At 38.6% G+C, this 13,477-nt stretch overlaps 1 protein-coding gene across 6 annotated transcripts in view; it reads left to right on the top strand.

Moving 5' to 3' along the window:
* The window catches only part of LOC117400494 (adhesion G protein-coupled receptor B1), a 102,501-nt gene that overhangs the window by 15,114 nt on the left and 73,910 nt on the right, over window positions 1–13,477 (top strand). For all 6 annotated transcript variants that reach the window (XM_059022730.1, XM_059022727.1, XM_059022726.1 and 3 more), the window contains exon 2: window positions 5,938–6,934. In XM_059022730.1, the coding sequence (XP_058878713.1) occupies window positions 6,142–6,934 (793 nt within the window). In that variant the 5' untranslated portion in view covers window positions 5,938–6,141. The remainder of the gene's footprint in view (window positions 1–5,937; window positions 6,935–13,477) is intronic.

The following is a 13,477-nucleotide window of genomic DNA, read 5'->3' as shown; positions in this document are numbered from 1 at the left end:
GGGACACTGTTTGCAGTTACCTCCAAGCACAATATTAAAAATGGAAAACTGTCTGCTTAGTCATGAATTAATAATATGTAGTAATGATTAAACAAATATATAAACTAGATACAAAAGAATTACAAAATATATTAGCACACCTGCCCATTAGAATGATAAATTAAAGAAAAATGAATGTTTTCAATTATATCAACCCACATTCATATGCAATAATAAAATAAAAACCCACATTTATAGAATTAATTTCTGATAACAAATGACGTGTAAACAGTGATTGAAAATAGAATTGCCAATGTTGTTTCTTCTGCATACCGAGGATTATTAGAACAATCTAAAATAACTTGGCTGACTTTGAGCTGTCTTTAACTTTGATATTTCATATTTAGCAAAAAACATTCTGGTAATTTTTTGTTGAAAACTATCCTGGTGAAGATAAGAATACTTGTTATAGTGACCTTTTCTAGAACTTCTTAATAATATTTTTGGTGTTAATGTTATTGATAAATCAAATAGCAAATGTAACCACGTTTGGTAGTAAATTTAGACAGAAATGTAAAACAATGAACATCACTACTGGTGAAAAATTGGCAAAAGTTCTAGTTCGGTATTTTCTGTAAATAGTATTTAGTAAGTAAGAATGTTGTGGTTGTGATGGAAATGGACATGCAGTTTTCAATGTGTGATTTTTGTCTGAAATCTCCTGTTTTGATGAATGGAAATGAGATGTAATTCACTCTGAAAAGCAGTTCACTAGGGACTTGGACTTTCCTGCTGTGTTTGCTTTTGTTCCTCAACAATTAAATCTTTAATAATACTTAATGTTAGTGGTTAAACACTGGCTTACACTGGAACAGAAAGAGCAAGGAGGTTGGGCCTCCTAGACACTTAGAGAGTGTCAGTTTCCTAATAGATGAATATCACAATCCATCCTCCTCCCTCTTTTAATTGAGACCAGCTCTCAAAACGGTTTACTTTGTATTTAACGTTTAATTGAGAGTTAAGTGTTTAATGAAGTTTGATTTATTCTCTTAATCATTTATGAAAAAAAATTGATAGATAACGCACATTTAGCAGGGTAGACTTTCATAAGGGCCTTGAAACAACTTTATTATAAACCGAGAGAGAGAGAGAGAGAGAGAGAGAGAGAGAGAGAGAGAGAGAGAGAGAGAGAGAGAGAGAGAGAGAGAGAGAGAGAGAGAGAATATCTTCATTTTAAAAACATTTTATTTTATAGCCTTCTCTACAGCAGGGGTTTTCAACCGTGGGTACACATAAGGGTCATAGCGGGTACGCAGGATGACTAAATAAAAAATAATACTGTTTTTTAAACAGTATTATATATTATCTCTAAACCACTGTGCATACATATTTATTTTTGTGCTCTGGTAAACATAAATATTATTTATTAGGTGCAACTGCATTTTAGTAACAGTAATAGCGTCTGGTTGAATACATCCTGTATATCATTTCTCGAAAAATTGATGCATTTCTTACTTGCAAAAGAAAAACAAGGGAAGAAAACACAAAAGGGTCTACAGAAAGTGCAAAGTGACAGAAAGTTATACCGAGTCCCTTTGGATCATTTTTATGTTGGCTTTAATAAAAAGTGTTGTTAGTTATTATAAATGATATATTAAATAAATGTAAAAATGGTATTTGTTAATCAGATTATTCTGCCTTTTATTGCAACTGTGGTACCATTCAGTACAGCGACAATTGCAAAGGGGTACTTGAGCTGAAACCTCCAGATAGAAGAGGTACAGTTTTACATAAAGGTTGAAAAACTGTGCTCTACAGAAATCTAAAGAATTACATAGGAATGTCTATTGAACTCTGTATACTATTAAAATGTACACGATTGTATACATCAACAGTTGCTGTATTATTTTTATATTAAAGAGAGGGGGCCATGCATTTGCTCCAGAATTAGATGATATATTGAGTCCGTACGTATACAAAATAGGCCTACATTAAAATAAAATAGAAACACTCAAACAAGAAAATAAAACAGTAAATATAATTGTTTGCTTTCAATAAACATGAACCCTTAAGACTTGCATATGAACTATATATTGAGCCATTGGTTTCCAGAGTGCAGTGGGTAGCTGGAGGAGCTTGATTAGAATGGATCCCCTGTTTTCAGAAATCACAGTGTTTCTTATTTGATCTGTGTTGCAGTTGTCCAGATTTTGATGAGTTGATAATGTTGCATGATGTGCTGTGAATGGAGTCTGTAAAGATTTGTGTTGTTGCAGAGATGTTTAATATCTCAAAACAAAAACCTGAGTGCTCTGCAGGAGGTGACTGAGACAGCAACATGATTGTCATAGTTCGGAACTATCCCCAGCTTGGGTCTTTATAATTTGGGCATCTTCATTATGTGGCCCAATTGCCTTTATTGCTTCCAATTCACTTTGATTAGTTCAAGTTTCTTTTCTATGTAATTGTCCATAGTCTGTTCCTACAGTAATTCAACAAAATTGACTCTTTCTTTAATATTAATTATATTTGTACTGCATTTCCACTTATCAGCATACTTGGGGTGCTCAAAGAATGCAAGGTTATAGTAGGTTTTGAGGTCGCAGTATCACTCAGCTAAATTTAATCTGTTCTTTCAGAATGATATGTGCTGCTTTTTAAATGTAAATGCAGTGTAATGAAATCTTGTACAGAATTCAAATGGACTTGTGTGTTGCTGCAGATGCGCGTTCCCAGGTGATTAAATATTATAATTAATTTAATGAATTTTGGGTAAGGATCTTGAGGGTGATTGGATAATGAGAGAAAAACTCACAGTGATTCAGTTAAGTGTCACATGTTCAGTGTCTCCCTGGGGACAGGAGGTGAAAATCAACTCATTTCAAAGGCCCTTGTCTAAATGTATTGTACCCAGAGCCTGGAGTTAGGCAATTATTTGATACCAGAATATTTTTAACATATTTTTCACAAGCCTACAAACAATTAAAAAGGACATTTTATAGTTACTGCTGTACTTGTCTATTTTAAAATCCTCTTGGTCTGTAAAACAAAAAAAGAAACAAAAGTGAATCACTAAATCCAAAGAGGTTGTTGCATGTTAATAAAATCTGTATGCCTCCAATACATTTAATTATTCATTTAATATTACATTACTGTTGACAACAACCAACTGATAGAGGACTTAAAAAGAGAACTTATATTATTGTGTGATTGTGTATGTGTGTGTGTTGTGGCAATGTGCCCCACCCCTGTGTGTATTTGTGTGTTATATGTTGCGTGTGGTGTGTTAATGTTGGTGTATAGATATTGGTGCACGGGATATAAATCTGTCTGTGTAGCACGAGTGATTTAAAATATATAGTTGTATTTAGGCACGGGGATTGCACTTCACTTCACGTGCATTTAAAGTATTTAATAGCATGTGAGCACGGGGTTGCACAAATTAGGTCACATGCTGGGATTCAAGTGAATAATTAATTAGTAATTGAATCCCGGCACAAAAGTATATATAGATGCACGTTTCACTCACTTGGGGTTGTGTGTTCGGTGAGTGGAGAACGGGTGTGGAGAGGAGGAAAAAAACTATTTAAAAGAAAGGAAATAACAATTGCTACTACATGCTGGCGAACCAGCACGGTACTTGTTTTGTGTTTAGCGTTCGTCCACCCTGTTTGTTAGTGTCTATTCGTTTTGTTTGTCTGTTTATTTTGGCCTCAAGTGCCGTGTGCTGTTTTTTAAAATCTTTTATTTGTTTCATTCATTAAACATACTGAGCGCTGCAGCACCTCAGTTCAAACCCCAGTAGTGCCTGTCTGCGTGTGTGATTCTTTCTGGCCTGACATCACCCCTACAGCTAGCCTGTTCACACTTGGTGTTAGTGGTGGGATAACAGTGCCTTCAAGACGCAGGCCAGAAACGGTACTGCGGGTGATTAAAAAGACAGCACACAGCACTTGAGGCCAAAATAAACAGACAAACAAAACGAATAGACACTAACAAACAACCACCACCACTGGGGCTTCAAGTTGCATCTGCTTCCCCCAAACCCTGTAATCTTTCCTCTGTAAGTTCAACATCACATCCATTATGGGGAGCTATGTTATGTAAAACACAACAAGCCTGGACGATATTGCTAACCTTTTGAGGAGTGTACTGTAGTGTTCCCCCAGAGACATCCAAACATCGGAACCGCATTTTGAGGATTCTAAATGTTCACTCAATTACAGTACGAGCACATTTAAAGGTACGATTATACCTGTTTTATATTTTGTTGCAGCTTGTGAGAGACAAGGAAATGGATGCATTCTCCTGCCCGTTTTACTAAAGCAGCAGTTCCATCTCGCACTGCACATGATACACCCAACTGGCTCATGCCTGCAGTATAACCCACAGTACGTTGGAATGAGCCAGTGGCATAAAATGTTAGAACCCTTAGTGCTACAGGCAAACAGTGTGCTCTCCACATGTCTCCTTCCAGGCAAGCCTGAAGCAGTTGGCAGATGTCAGTGATTGTTTATCTGTTCTGCGAAATTGCTGCATACATTGTGTGTCAGAAAAGACAGGTGACTTCTAAATATTTGGGGACATCTCCTCCTCCTCTCTCTTTGTCTGGCCACGCAGAAATCCAGTGCACACTCCATATTTCTTTAATTTATCTTTTGTTTCTCTCTTTTTTCTCTATCTGCTTCCCTGGTAGTTTCAACTGTATTTATACTGTTTGCACAGTAACAGGGTCACAAACGCTTGTTGGTTTTGTTGTTTCGCTCTCCTGAGCCTAAAGTTTTAGTGGTTGCTTTCAGTGGGTTCCTCCTCTCTCTCTCTCTCTCTCTCGAGCAGACATTCACAGGGAAGAACCAGGATGTGTAGCGTAGTCTCTTTTCAAATGGTCGGGCAGTCACCCCAAAACCCCCACCCCCACCCCAGCCAATCAGGGATTCCTGGTCAGCCAAACCCTGGCCGAGCCTTCATATGGTGGAGCCATTTTAAAGGGGCATGTTTGGTGATAGTACAGACCCAGGAGGTAGTACCGGAGTGCCTCAATTGCCCATTTTACCGCAAGGCACCTTCTTGATGGTGTGACCTCAAAGGGTACTTGCCACTTTGCCAGGAGTTTCGACTCTGAACTCGAGAGCAATAGAAGCACTTGATCTCCTGGCTGAAACACGAGCAGTCGGGCTCCTCGATGATAAATAGGTGCGTGCATCCTCTTCTCCAGCTGCCCAACCATATCTACCCCAATATGCTCAAACAGAGCTTCCACCAATGACCTTGGCACTGGGGGAGCTTGAGGCACTCCTCGGGCACACCCCTTCATCTATCCCTGGCCAGCAGAACTGCGCCACAAGCTTTGGTTTTGTCCCTACCCAGGTAGACCAGCCAGGGGAATAGCGTGAGCAAGTTGTAGCAAGTTGTCCCTGAAGGGCCTGGGAACAAGCAGAGTCAACAGTCTGTGGCAACTCATAGACCAAGCAGACTGGGTGACACACTTCCCCAGTCACACCCCCTATAACCAGCTATTTCAATTAAAGCATACCTGTCTGTCTGTAATTTTTAAACATTTACAAAACATATTACTTGTGCTTTTTTATAGTAATACAATGTAATTTTATTTATTTTATCACCTTATCCTTGCAGTTTTACAATGGCTCTGATTGCTAATCATTTTTGTTTTGATATGTTCAAATGGTACCTCTCATTTAATGCCAGTTTGTTTGCAGCTTAGTACTTTTGCCCTGAGTAATTTGAAACAGCTTTGTTATGAATGATTAATTTTCAGTTGGCTGATGATTTGGGGTGATGAGGAAACATCTTCCCATAGTCTAAAAAGGACCAGAATACTACATGTTACTATTTACAACTTCCCTAATCCCAGTAAATATTCCTCAGAGCCACGGCTAGCAAGTTCTCTGTTTGTTTCTTCTGGGGTTTTCTAATTATTTCCTATCTTTTAATCCACAGATTTCATTGACCAGCTGGGGGAGCTGGTACGCAGACATCGAGAGGAGTCAAATTCTCATTCAATAAAAGAACAGAAGATATATTTTCTTATTTTATTTTTTAATGCAATAAAACGACAAAGGAGGTTTGTGCACAAAGATATAAACATAGCGAGCATTCTAGAAGGTGCTGCTTGTCCTTCTCTCAATTCCTGGCTTCTCTGTTATGTCAGAGACTGGCCCTTCTCTCATACATCCTCCACGTTTCACCGGAAAAAGGCCTAGGATGAGAAAATTTGCTTTCACTCCCCTGCGGCTGGTGGTGTCCTGGCCGACACTGCTGCTGGCATTGACCTCTGCCGTGTCCTCCTCCCCGTCTGGCCCTGCCTCTGACACATGCACCACCCTGGTCCAGGGGAAATTCTTTGGATACTTCTCTTCATCTTCTGTCTTCCCTTATAGCAACGGTGGAGCGTCGGCTTCCCCTTGCTCCTGGATCATCCAGAACCCAGACCCACGACGCTACACCCTCTACATGAAGGTGTCCAAGCCCACCTCCTGCTGCAACCCACGTCTAATCAAGACATTTCAGTATGATTCTTTCCTGGAGACCACTCGCACCTACCTGGGCATGGAGAGCTTCGACGAGGTCCTCAAGCTCTGCGACACCTCTACCCGGCATGCTTTTCTACAGTCTGGCAAGCAGTTCCTGCAGATGAAGAAGCTTGTGTCCAGGGATGAACCCTCCTCGGCCTTGGCTGGGAATGGGGAGTTCATGGCAGAGTATCTGGTTGTGGGTAACAGGAACCCTAGTCTGCCTGCCTGCCAGATGCTCTGTAAGTGGTTGGAGAACTGCCTGGTCTCCAGTACTGTGGCTCGACCCTGCGGCATCATGCAAACCCCCTGCCAGTGCTGGGATGTGCCACCCAGGAAACAGGACAGCTGCTACCGCGGAGGGATCTATCTGGAGAACTGCATCCCTAGCGTGAAGGAGAGCAACAGGGATGCTGAGATAGCGGGTGAGTGAGGCTACAAATACTGTCTGATATCTTGTACCCTTATGTTCCTCCTGTGCTCATGGTATAGATCTTCTGCATAGACAGGGTGACAGCGCCTTTCTAAAATACCCCTTTGGAATGCCTTATTTAAGGGGTGAGAGTGTTTAAAGGGTTGTAGTGTATCCTGGTGTACAGTAAGCGTGTACTGTATTTCCACTTATCAGCATGTGAACTGGTTGACATTATGCTATACCTAAAAATGACTTAATATGGGAAGTGTTGCTGTGATGATATGTTGACTTAAAAATACAAATGAGGTTGTTATTAATATGTTGGAAGAACAGTGTTCTTTGGGTCCAGGCACATGTGGCTTTCCTTGCTACTAATGTTTATCACCTCCCTAACATCAGATCCCTATGAAACTTTAATTTGAAGCTGCTGGCAGCAAAGATAGTCCAATTAAAATGTGTAGAAAAACTGATTATTTCCCCATGTGTCTACCATAAAACAAGAAACCTGTCATTAACAGTCAATATCATTTTAGTCAGTCAAATGTACTGGGTTATGAATTAGGTTATTTAAATAAGATTTAGGAATTATTCTGCTAGCTGAGGTTGTTCTTGTTGTCTTACAATCCTCTGATCTGTGTACCTCTTTGTTCAGTTCTACCTATTTAAATCTATTTAAATCTGCAAAGTCATCAGCAGAAAAATACATTATAATTTTGAGAAACCCTTTTTATCTAAAAGTTGGAAATTGTCATTTTCTATTTATTTTCTTTTTTTTTTTTTAAACGTTTCAGTTGTGGAAAAAACAAACTTACATGTTACACTTACAGGAGTGCAGTGTGTTAAACCCCCATTAGTCTGACTGTACCTGGCAACCTAGAAACATAATGGAAATAACACAAGTATACCTGTTAACCCATCAAGCAGCCACAAAATACAGATTGTTCTACACGTTATTTCAGAACAAAATGACTACCAGGAGTCATGAAGGTAATGATTAAAAGTGAGTGGAATGTTTAGAGCTGGGGGACAGGGTCTGGAATGAAGACTGGAAGGAAGTATGATCTAGTGAGCCTGTGAGGCAGTGTGGATTACAGAATAGAAATGGGGGACTGGGACTTGTTTAAGATGTGAACTTGAGGGTCAGTAAATACGATTCTAAATGTTTACATTGCAGAGCAACAGTCTCAATAAGGGATATTTGATCCCAGTATAGTGGCACTTCGCTTACACCATTTCCATTTCAGTGCTTGATCTTCCATCCTTAGGGCCTGGGTTCTCTTCAGGGGTAATATAATGCCGATTAACCTTTTGCTTTTCAGTATTTCCATTGCAGTCCTGTATCACTAGCAGAGGTCTTATCTCTGTAAAGATAATCACAGGGCACCTTGCAACATTATTTTCACAGCATTATCACTGCATTCTCACACCACTGGTCATGACTCATTACCTTTATGCTAGGGTGTGCTAATGACAGCTAAACTGCTGCTCTCTGACCCTGTCACCTATATTTGTAGCATGAGCATAATATTCAGCGCTGTGATTATTATTTTTTTTTATTAAGCTCTGAAAAATGTACTGTAAATACTGTCCCTAAACCGATCATCTTCAATGTCAATGGTGTGGCACTACAATGGAAATAGAATGGTTCTGTGACAAGGGGCAATGGTAGCACAAGGGCTGAGTCATTAGTAGAATGTATCACAGCTTTATAACATGTTGACAAACCAATGGTATCACAATGTAATAAACCACAACACCCTAGTAACCAGTGCAGTACCAATACCAGACAGTATGCTAGCTTCCACCCTGCCTAACACATCTTCATTCTCCTCTGCATTTCAGTCCCTGCTTCTTTTTCCCTTGCTTATCGTCTTCATTTCTACTTCTACTTCATTTTGTTGCTTCTGAATGAATTTTCATATTCTGTTGCTATCAACACCAAAGGCCATTATTTGTATTTTATTGTACACATACTTTACAAAGCCTGCAGAGAAGAGCTTAACTGTAAACAAGCAGTGGTGGTCTTGAACTGGAAGAAGGACATAAGTCCATTTTATACTTAACTATTTAAAGGTGGTAAAATACTAAAGTCAATTAAGGAACATAGATATACTCTATATACACTGCTGTGCAAAAGTCCTTAGACATGTTGCATTACTGTGATGCGTTATGAGCAGCAACAATTTACTCAAAGCCCCCACTAGTGTTTTCTACTATTATAACAACCTTGACTTGCATTAAGAAGGAAAAACTTTGAGTGAAATAGCTTGCATCACTTGATTTTCAAGGTGTGGTATTCAAAGCATAATCAACAAGTACAGAGAAACATTATCTGTAATTGACAAACCCAGGACTGGAAGACCCAAAAAGCTGTCTAACAAGGATGAGCAATACTTGAAGATAATATCCTTAAGGAATAGAAAGCAGACAAGCATTGAATTGACAACAGAACTGGCAGAAGGCACAGGTGTCGTTGTCCATCCATCAACAGTCCAAAGCACCTTTGACCATTGTTCCAGTCCAATTTCTGTGTTCTTGTGCATATTTTAGCCTTTTAGTCTTGTTCCCTTTTCTTAACAGACATTCTTACTGGAACACATCCTTTAAGTCCTGATTTCAAGAGTAACCTTTGTGCTGTTGATTTGATGGACAACGACACTGCTGTCAAAAAGAAAACATAAAGAAAAAAAAATCATTAATCATTTAAATACAGTATTTTGGCAGCTTCGTCCATAGTTTTGAACTGTGCTGCAATACGTTTAGTAGGCCTGGGAAATTTAGCCCTATTATCTCCAAAACTGGACAACATTACTGCTAATCCTATCTGATATAACTTGCTCTATCTACTGGCACCAGTGGTGTGTGTAGAGGAGAACCTGGACTCGCTACATCTATTAGCACATCAGACATAGACCCTGAAGTCAGTTGAATTCAGGGTTATGAATGGCTTGAAGAAATTGTCTGGCTAATCTGATTAGCTGAAAAAAAAAATACAGCTTCAATGTAACTGAAGATTTTCAACTGACTTTTTTTTAACTTAGATGAATGTATTATGCATTATTTTAGGCTATATAGGCTATATAACCTAGCCATTTGTTTACCAACTAGCTAACTATAACAAGCCAATTTGAGGATGGGAATTGGAAGAGAAAAATGTCATAGCCACTTGTGTGTAGTTTATTATGTGTGTCTCTGATAGGTATAATGCTGATCTCAAAAAGTGGGCACCATTGTTTCTGCCAGTGACTGAATGACCATTGAGGAGATTTTGCAATAAATATTTAATTCTCCCATTGTAAAAAACAAGTTAGCTGAGGTCTGCCTCCTACTAATCTCTCCCTCGCTCTCTTTGCCACAGTAGAACTTTGGACCAATTACATATTTTATTTTTATTTCTGGAAATGGAAGTGTCTATGGGCTGGTGGGCACCATGGAAATGCCCACCAATCCATTTATCAGCCAAGGTGCTAGCAGGCTGATTAAATATTCATGTTTTAATTAAACCGTTTTATTACACCTACTTTATGTGCAATAATAAAAGATTGCTTGGAGTGGGGAGACATTCATTTTAGTGAGAAAGACTTGTGAGATTTCAACTTCTACTCTTTTTTTCTGTATCGGTTAATATTTAGCTTTTGATACTGTGTGCTGCTTGAGATCTGGACTGGGCTAAGTAGCGCTGGTATGCAGTCCTAAATGAGAAATAGGGGCAATGACAAATAGAGAACATAAAGCCAGCTTTTTTATAGCAGCCAGTGAGTAATGGGAATGTGATTTCTGCTGAATGTTAGTAATGTCCATGAAGAAAAGGTGTAGTTTAATTCCAGACTTGATCCTTTGATCCCAAAATCTTTTTTTCCATAATTGCCACAGATAACCTTGCAACTCAGATATATCTGTACTGGTTATTTTCAGTGTGTCCAATTATAATTTTCCCCCTGATTTTCTCCCACTTTGGGATGCCCAATTGCTTTTCTCCTCACAGCTCAGGAGGAGAAAACCTGGCCAGCAGGGTTGACTGTAGAGCGATGAGGTGAAATAGTCCTTGCCGGTTTTACCTCCCTAACCCACGGGAGCACCTGAGCCAATGTGACGCTCCCTTTAGAGTCCCCAGTGAAGACCGGCCTACTTCGCTCAGCCAGGACACGAACCTGCACTGTATGACTCACCCTGCGCACAACGCAGTTGTGCTTCTACCAAGTCAGCCACTCAAGGACCCATAATGGTTATTTTTAAATTCATCAAATTCCAGTACTTTCATCCCACAGTTCACCTACGGAGGCACATGTCAAGGTCGTGGGTCACTGCTGAAATAACATGTTCAGTGTGCAAAATGCTTACTCTAGGAGATGGATGAGGAGGGAATCAAAGCTAATAAAAGGCTTTTCAGGAGTTTATTAACATGCTCTAACCTTTAATCTGTAGATCAAACTGAGGGTTGAATTGAATTAAAACATGTCAGATTATATTCCCCCAGGTAACATCCTTCTGTATGTACAGGAACTATGGCTTGAAGAATAAATAGCCTTAGTGTATCCATGCCGCAGTGTATTAATTCTTCTGATGGCAATTATGGCATCATAGTAGATTGGGCCCAATTTACAATGTTTTTGCAAGAGCTCAAAGTTAAGCATACAAAACTAGCAACAAAAACAAAAATCCCTCTGGTGTAGAAATGGACAATTTATTAGATTTGTAGTGTAACCTCGAGTCAGACTGACTGATGAAAAACTAAATGATCTAAAAACTATACTATGATCTTAAAAATGATATGTAAAACTATTTGCAGTTATAAGGTAAAACATCTCAGTTAGAAAATGTCAACATTCAATTTAGTTCAATTGACAAATCCAATAAACAAACAGACATCTATTGTATTAACATAAGGATCATGCAGTCAATTAAAACCCATCCCGCATTTAAAATAACAAGTTAAGGGTTTGTTTCCTGTAAAGGTAATTAAGAAAAAAACTGCTGAAAATCCATTCTTTCTTGCATCAAATGTAATAAATTATGTAATAAAGTTTGTTTCATACAAAAGATTTTAAAATATCTAATTAGTAACTGATCAAAAAAACAATGATTTCACAGCATCAATGTGTCCTACCAGCAATGACGTGGTGCACTCAAAAATGTATTTTCCCCTAACCTTTTGCATGAGGAAGTTGGATAGGGAACAAAAAAATGAAGGAATGGGAATAACCTTTTGACCACTGTACTCATCACGCTATTGGTAAGCTCTCTGCTCTATTGATCCTCCACTACTTAAATGAAAATTAAATTTTAAAAATACTTTTGCATTTCAGTTAATTTTTCCTTAATTACTTTTATTTGGAATGCATTCATTACTATCAATAGTGTTCAATGCTCAATGCTCGCCCTTAGGTGGTGGCAGCTTTGCGCACACTTCATTACACTGCCTTTGGTAATTCTGTCATGATGACACATTACTGGGTGTCAACCTCTCCAGAGCCATAAGAACTTAAGAACTTAAGAATAGTTATGAACGAGAGGAGGCTATTCGAGCTATCCATGCGCTTCTGGTTCTTAGCGTCTGATTGATCTCATAACTTTGGGTCTTAAACAACCCCTGTCATTCAACATGGCTAGGTAGTTCATTTCACACCTTCACCACTCTCTGTGTGATAAAGTATCTCCTTCCCTCTGTCATAAGTCTATCTCCTCTTCATTTCCAATCATTTCCTGTGGTCCTGGTTTCTGTGCTGCACTTAAAGAGTATGTAGCAGAGTTATAGCGTTGTACATTCCCCACGTGTTGCTACAACTGTTTAAATAACCGTTTTCTTTTTTATTGTTAACATCCTGACAACTTTTTACACTTATAACTTTTAAAGTCTGTTTCAAAGCTCTTTTCAAAATGTCCACTTTAGTACAATGGGGTTTGAGACATGTCCTCTAAATCACTGTAGGAAGAGCGATAAAATAAAATATAAAAAAAAAAACAAGTGCTTTTCTGTTCCCACGTCATGGATCATTATTGCTGTGTTACCTGTTTGACAATGTGGGCAATAAACCTTAAACTATCAGTGCACTAGAGCGGACATTTTGAAAAGAGCTTTAAAAGCGACTTTAAAGTTACAAGTGTAAAGGACAATGAAAAGAAAAATTAGATGTACGTTATTTAAACAGTTGTAGCAACATGTGGGTTGCTACAACTAAAAATATGCATTATAAATATCATATGGGAGATACTGAAATTGAAGAAGGAATCTATGAAAAAGACCTAGGAGTTTATTTTGACTCAGAAATGTCTTCATCTAAACAATGTGGTGAAGCTATAAAAAGGCCAACATTATGCTTGGATATATTGTGAAAAGTGTTGAATTTAAATCAAGGGAAGTAATGTTAAAACTTTACAATGCATTAGTAGGAACTCATCTAGAATATTGTGTTCAGTTCTCGTTACCTCGTTACAAAATGGATATTGCTGCTCTAGAAAGAGTGCAAAGAAGAGCGACCAAAATTATCCCAGGTTTAAAAGGCATGTCGTATGCAGACCGGCTAAAAGAATTGAATCTATTCAGTCTTGAACC

This window comes from Acipenser ruthenus, chromosome 4 (assembly GCF_902713425.1).
Source record: "Acipenser ruthenus chromosome 4, fAciRut3.2 maternal haplotype, whole genome shotgun sequence".
Taxonomy (NCBI): Eukaryota; Metazoa; Chordata; class Actinopteri; order Acipenseriformes; family Acipenseridae; genus Acipenser; species Acipenser ruthenus.
Note: the sequence above shows the minus strand (reverse complement) of the source record. Positions and strands in the feature narration are given on the sequence as shown.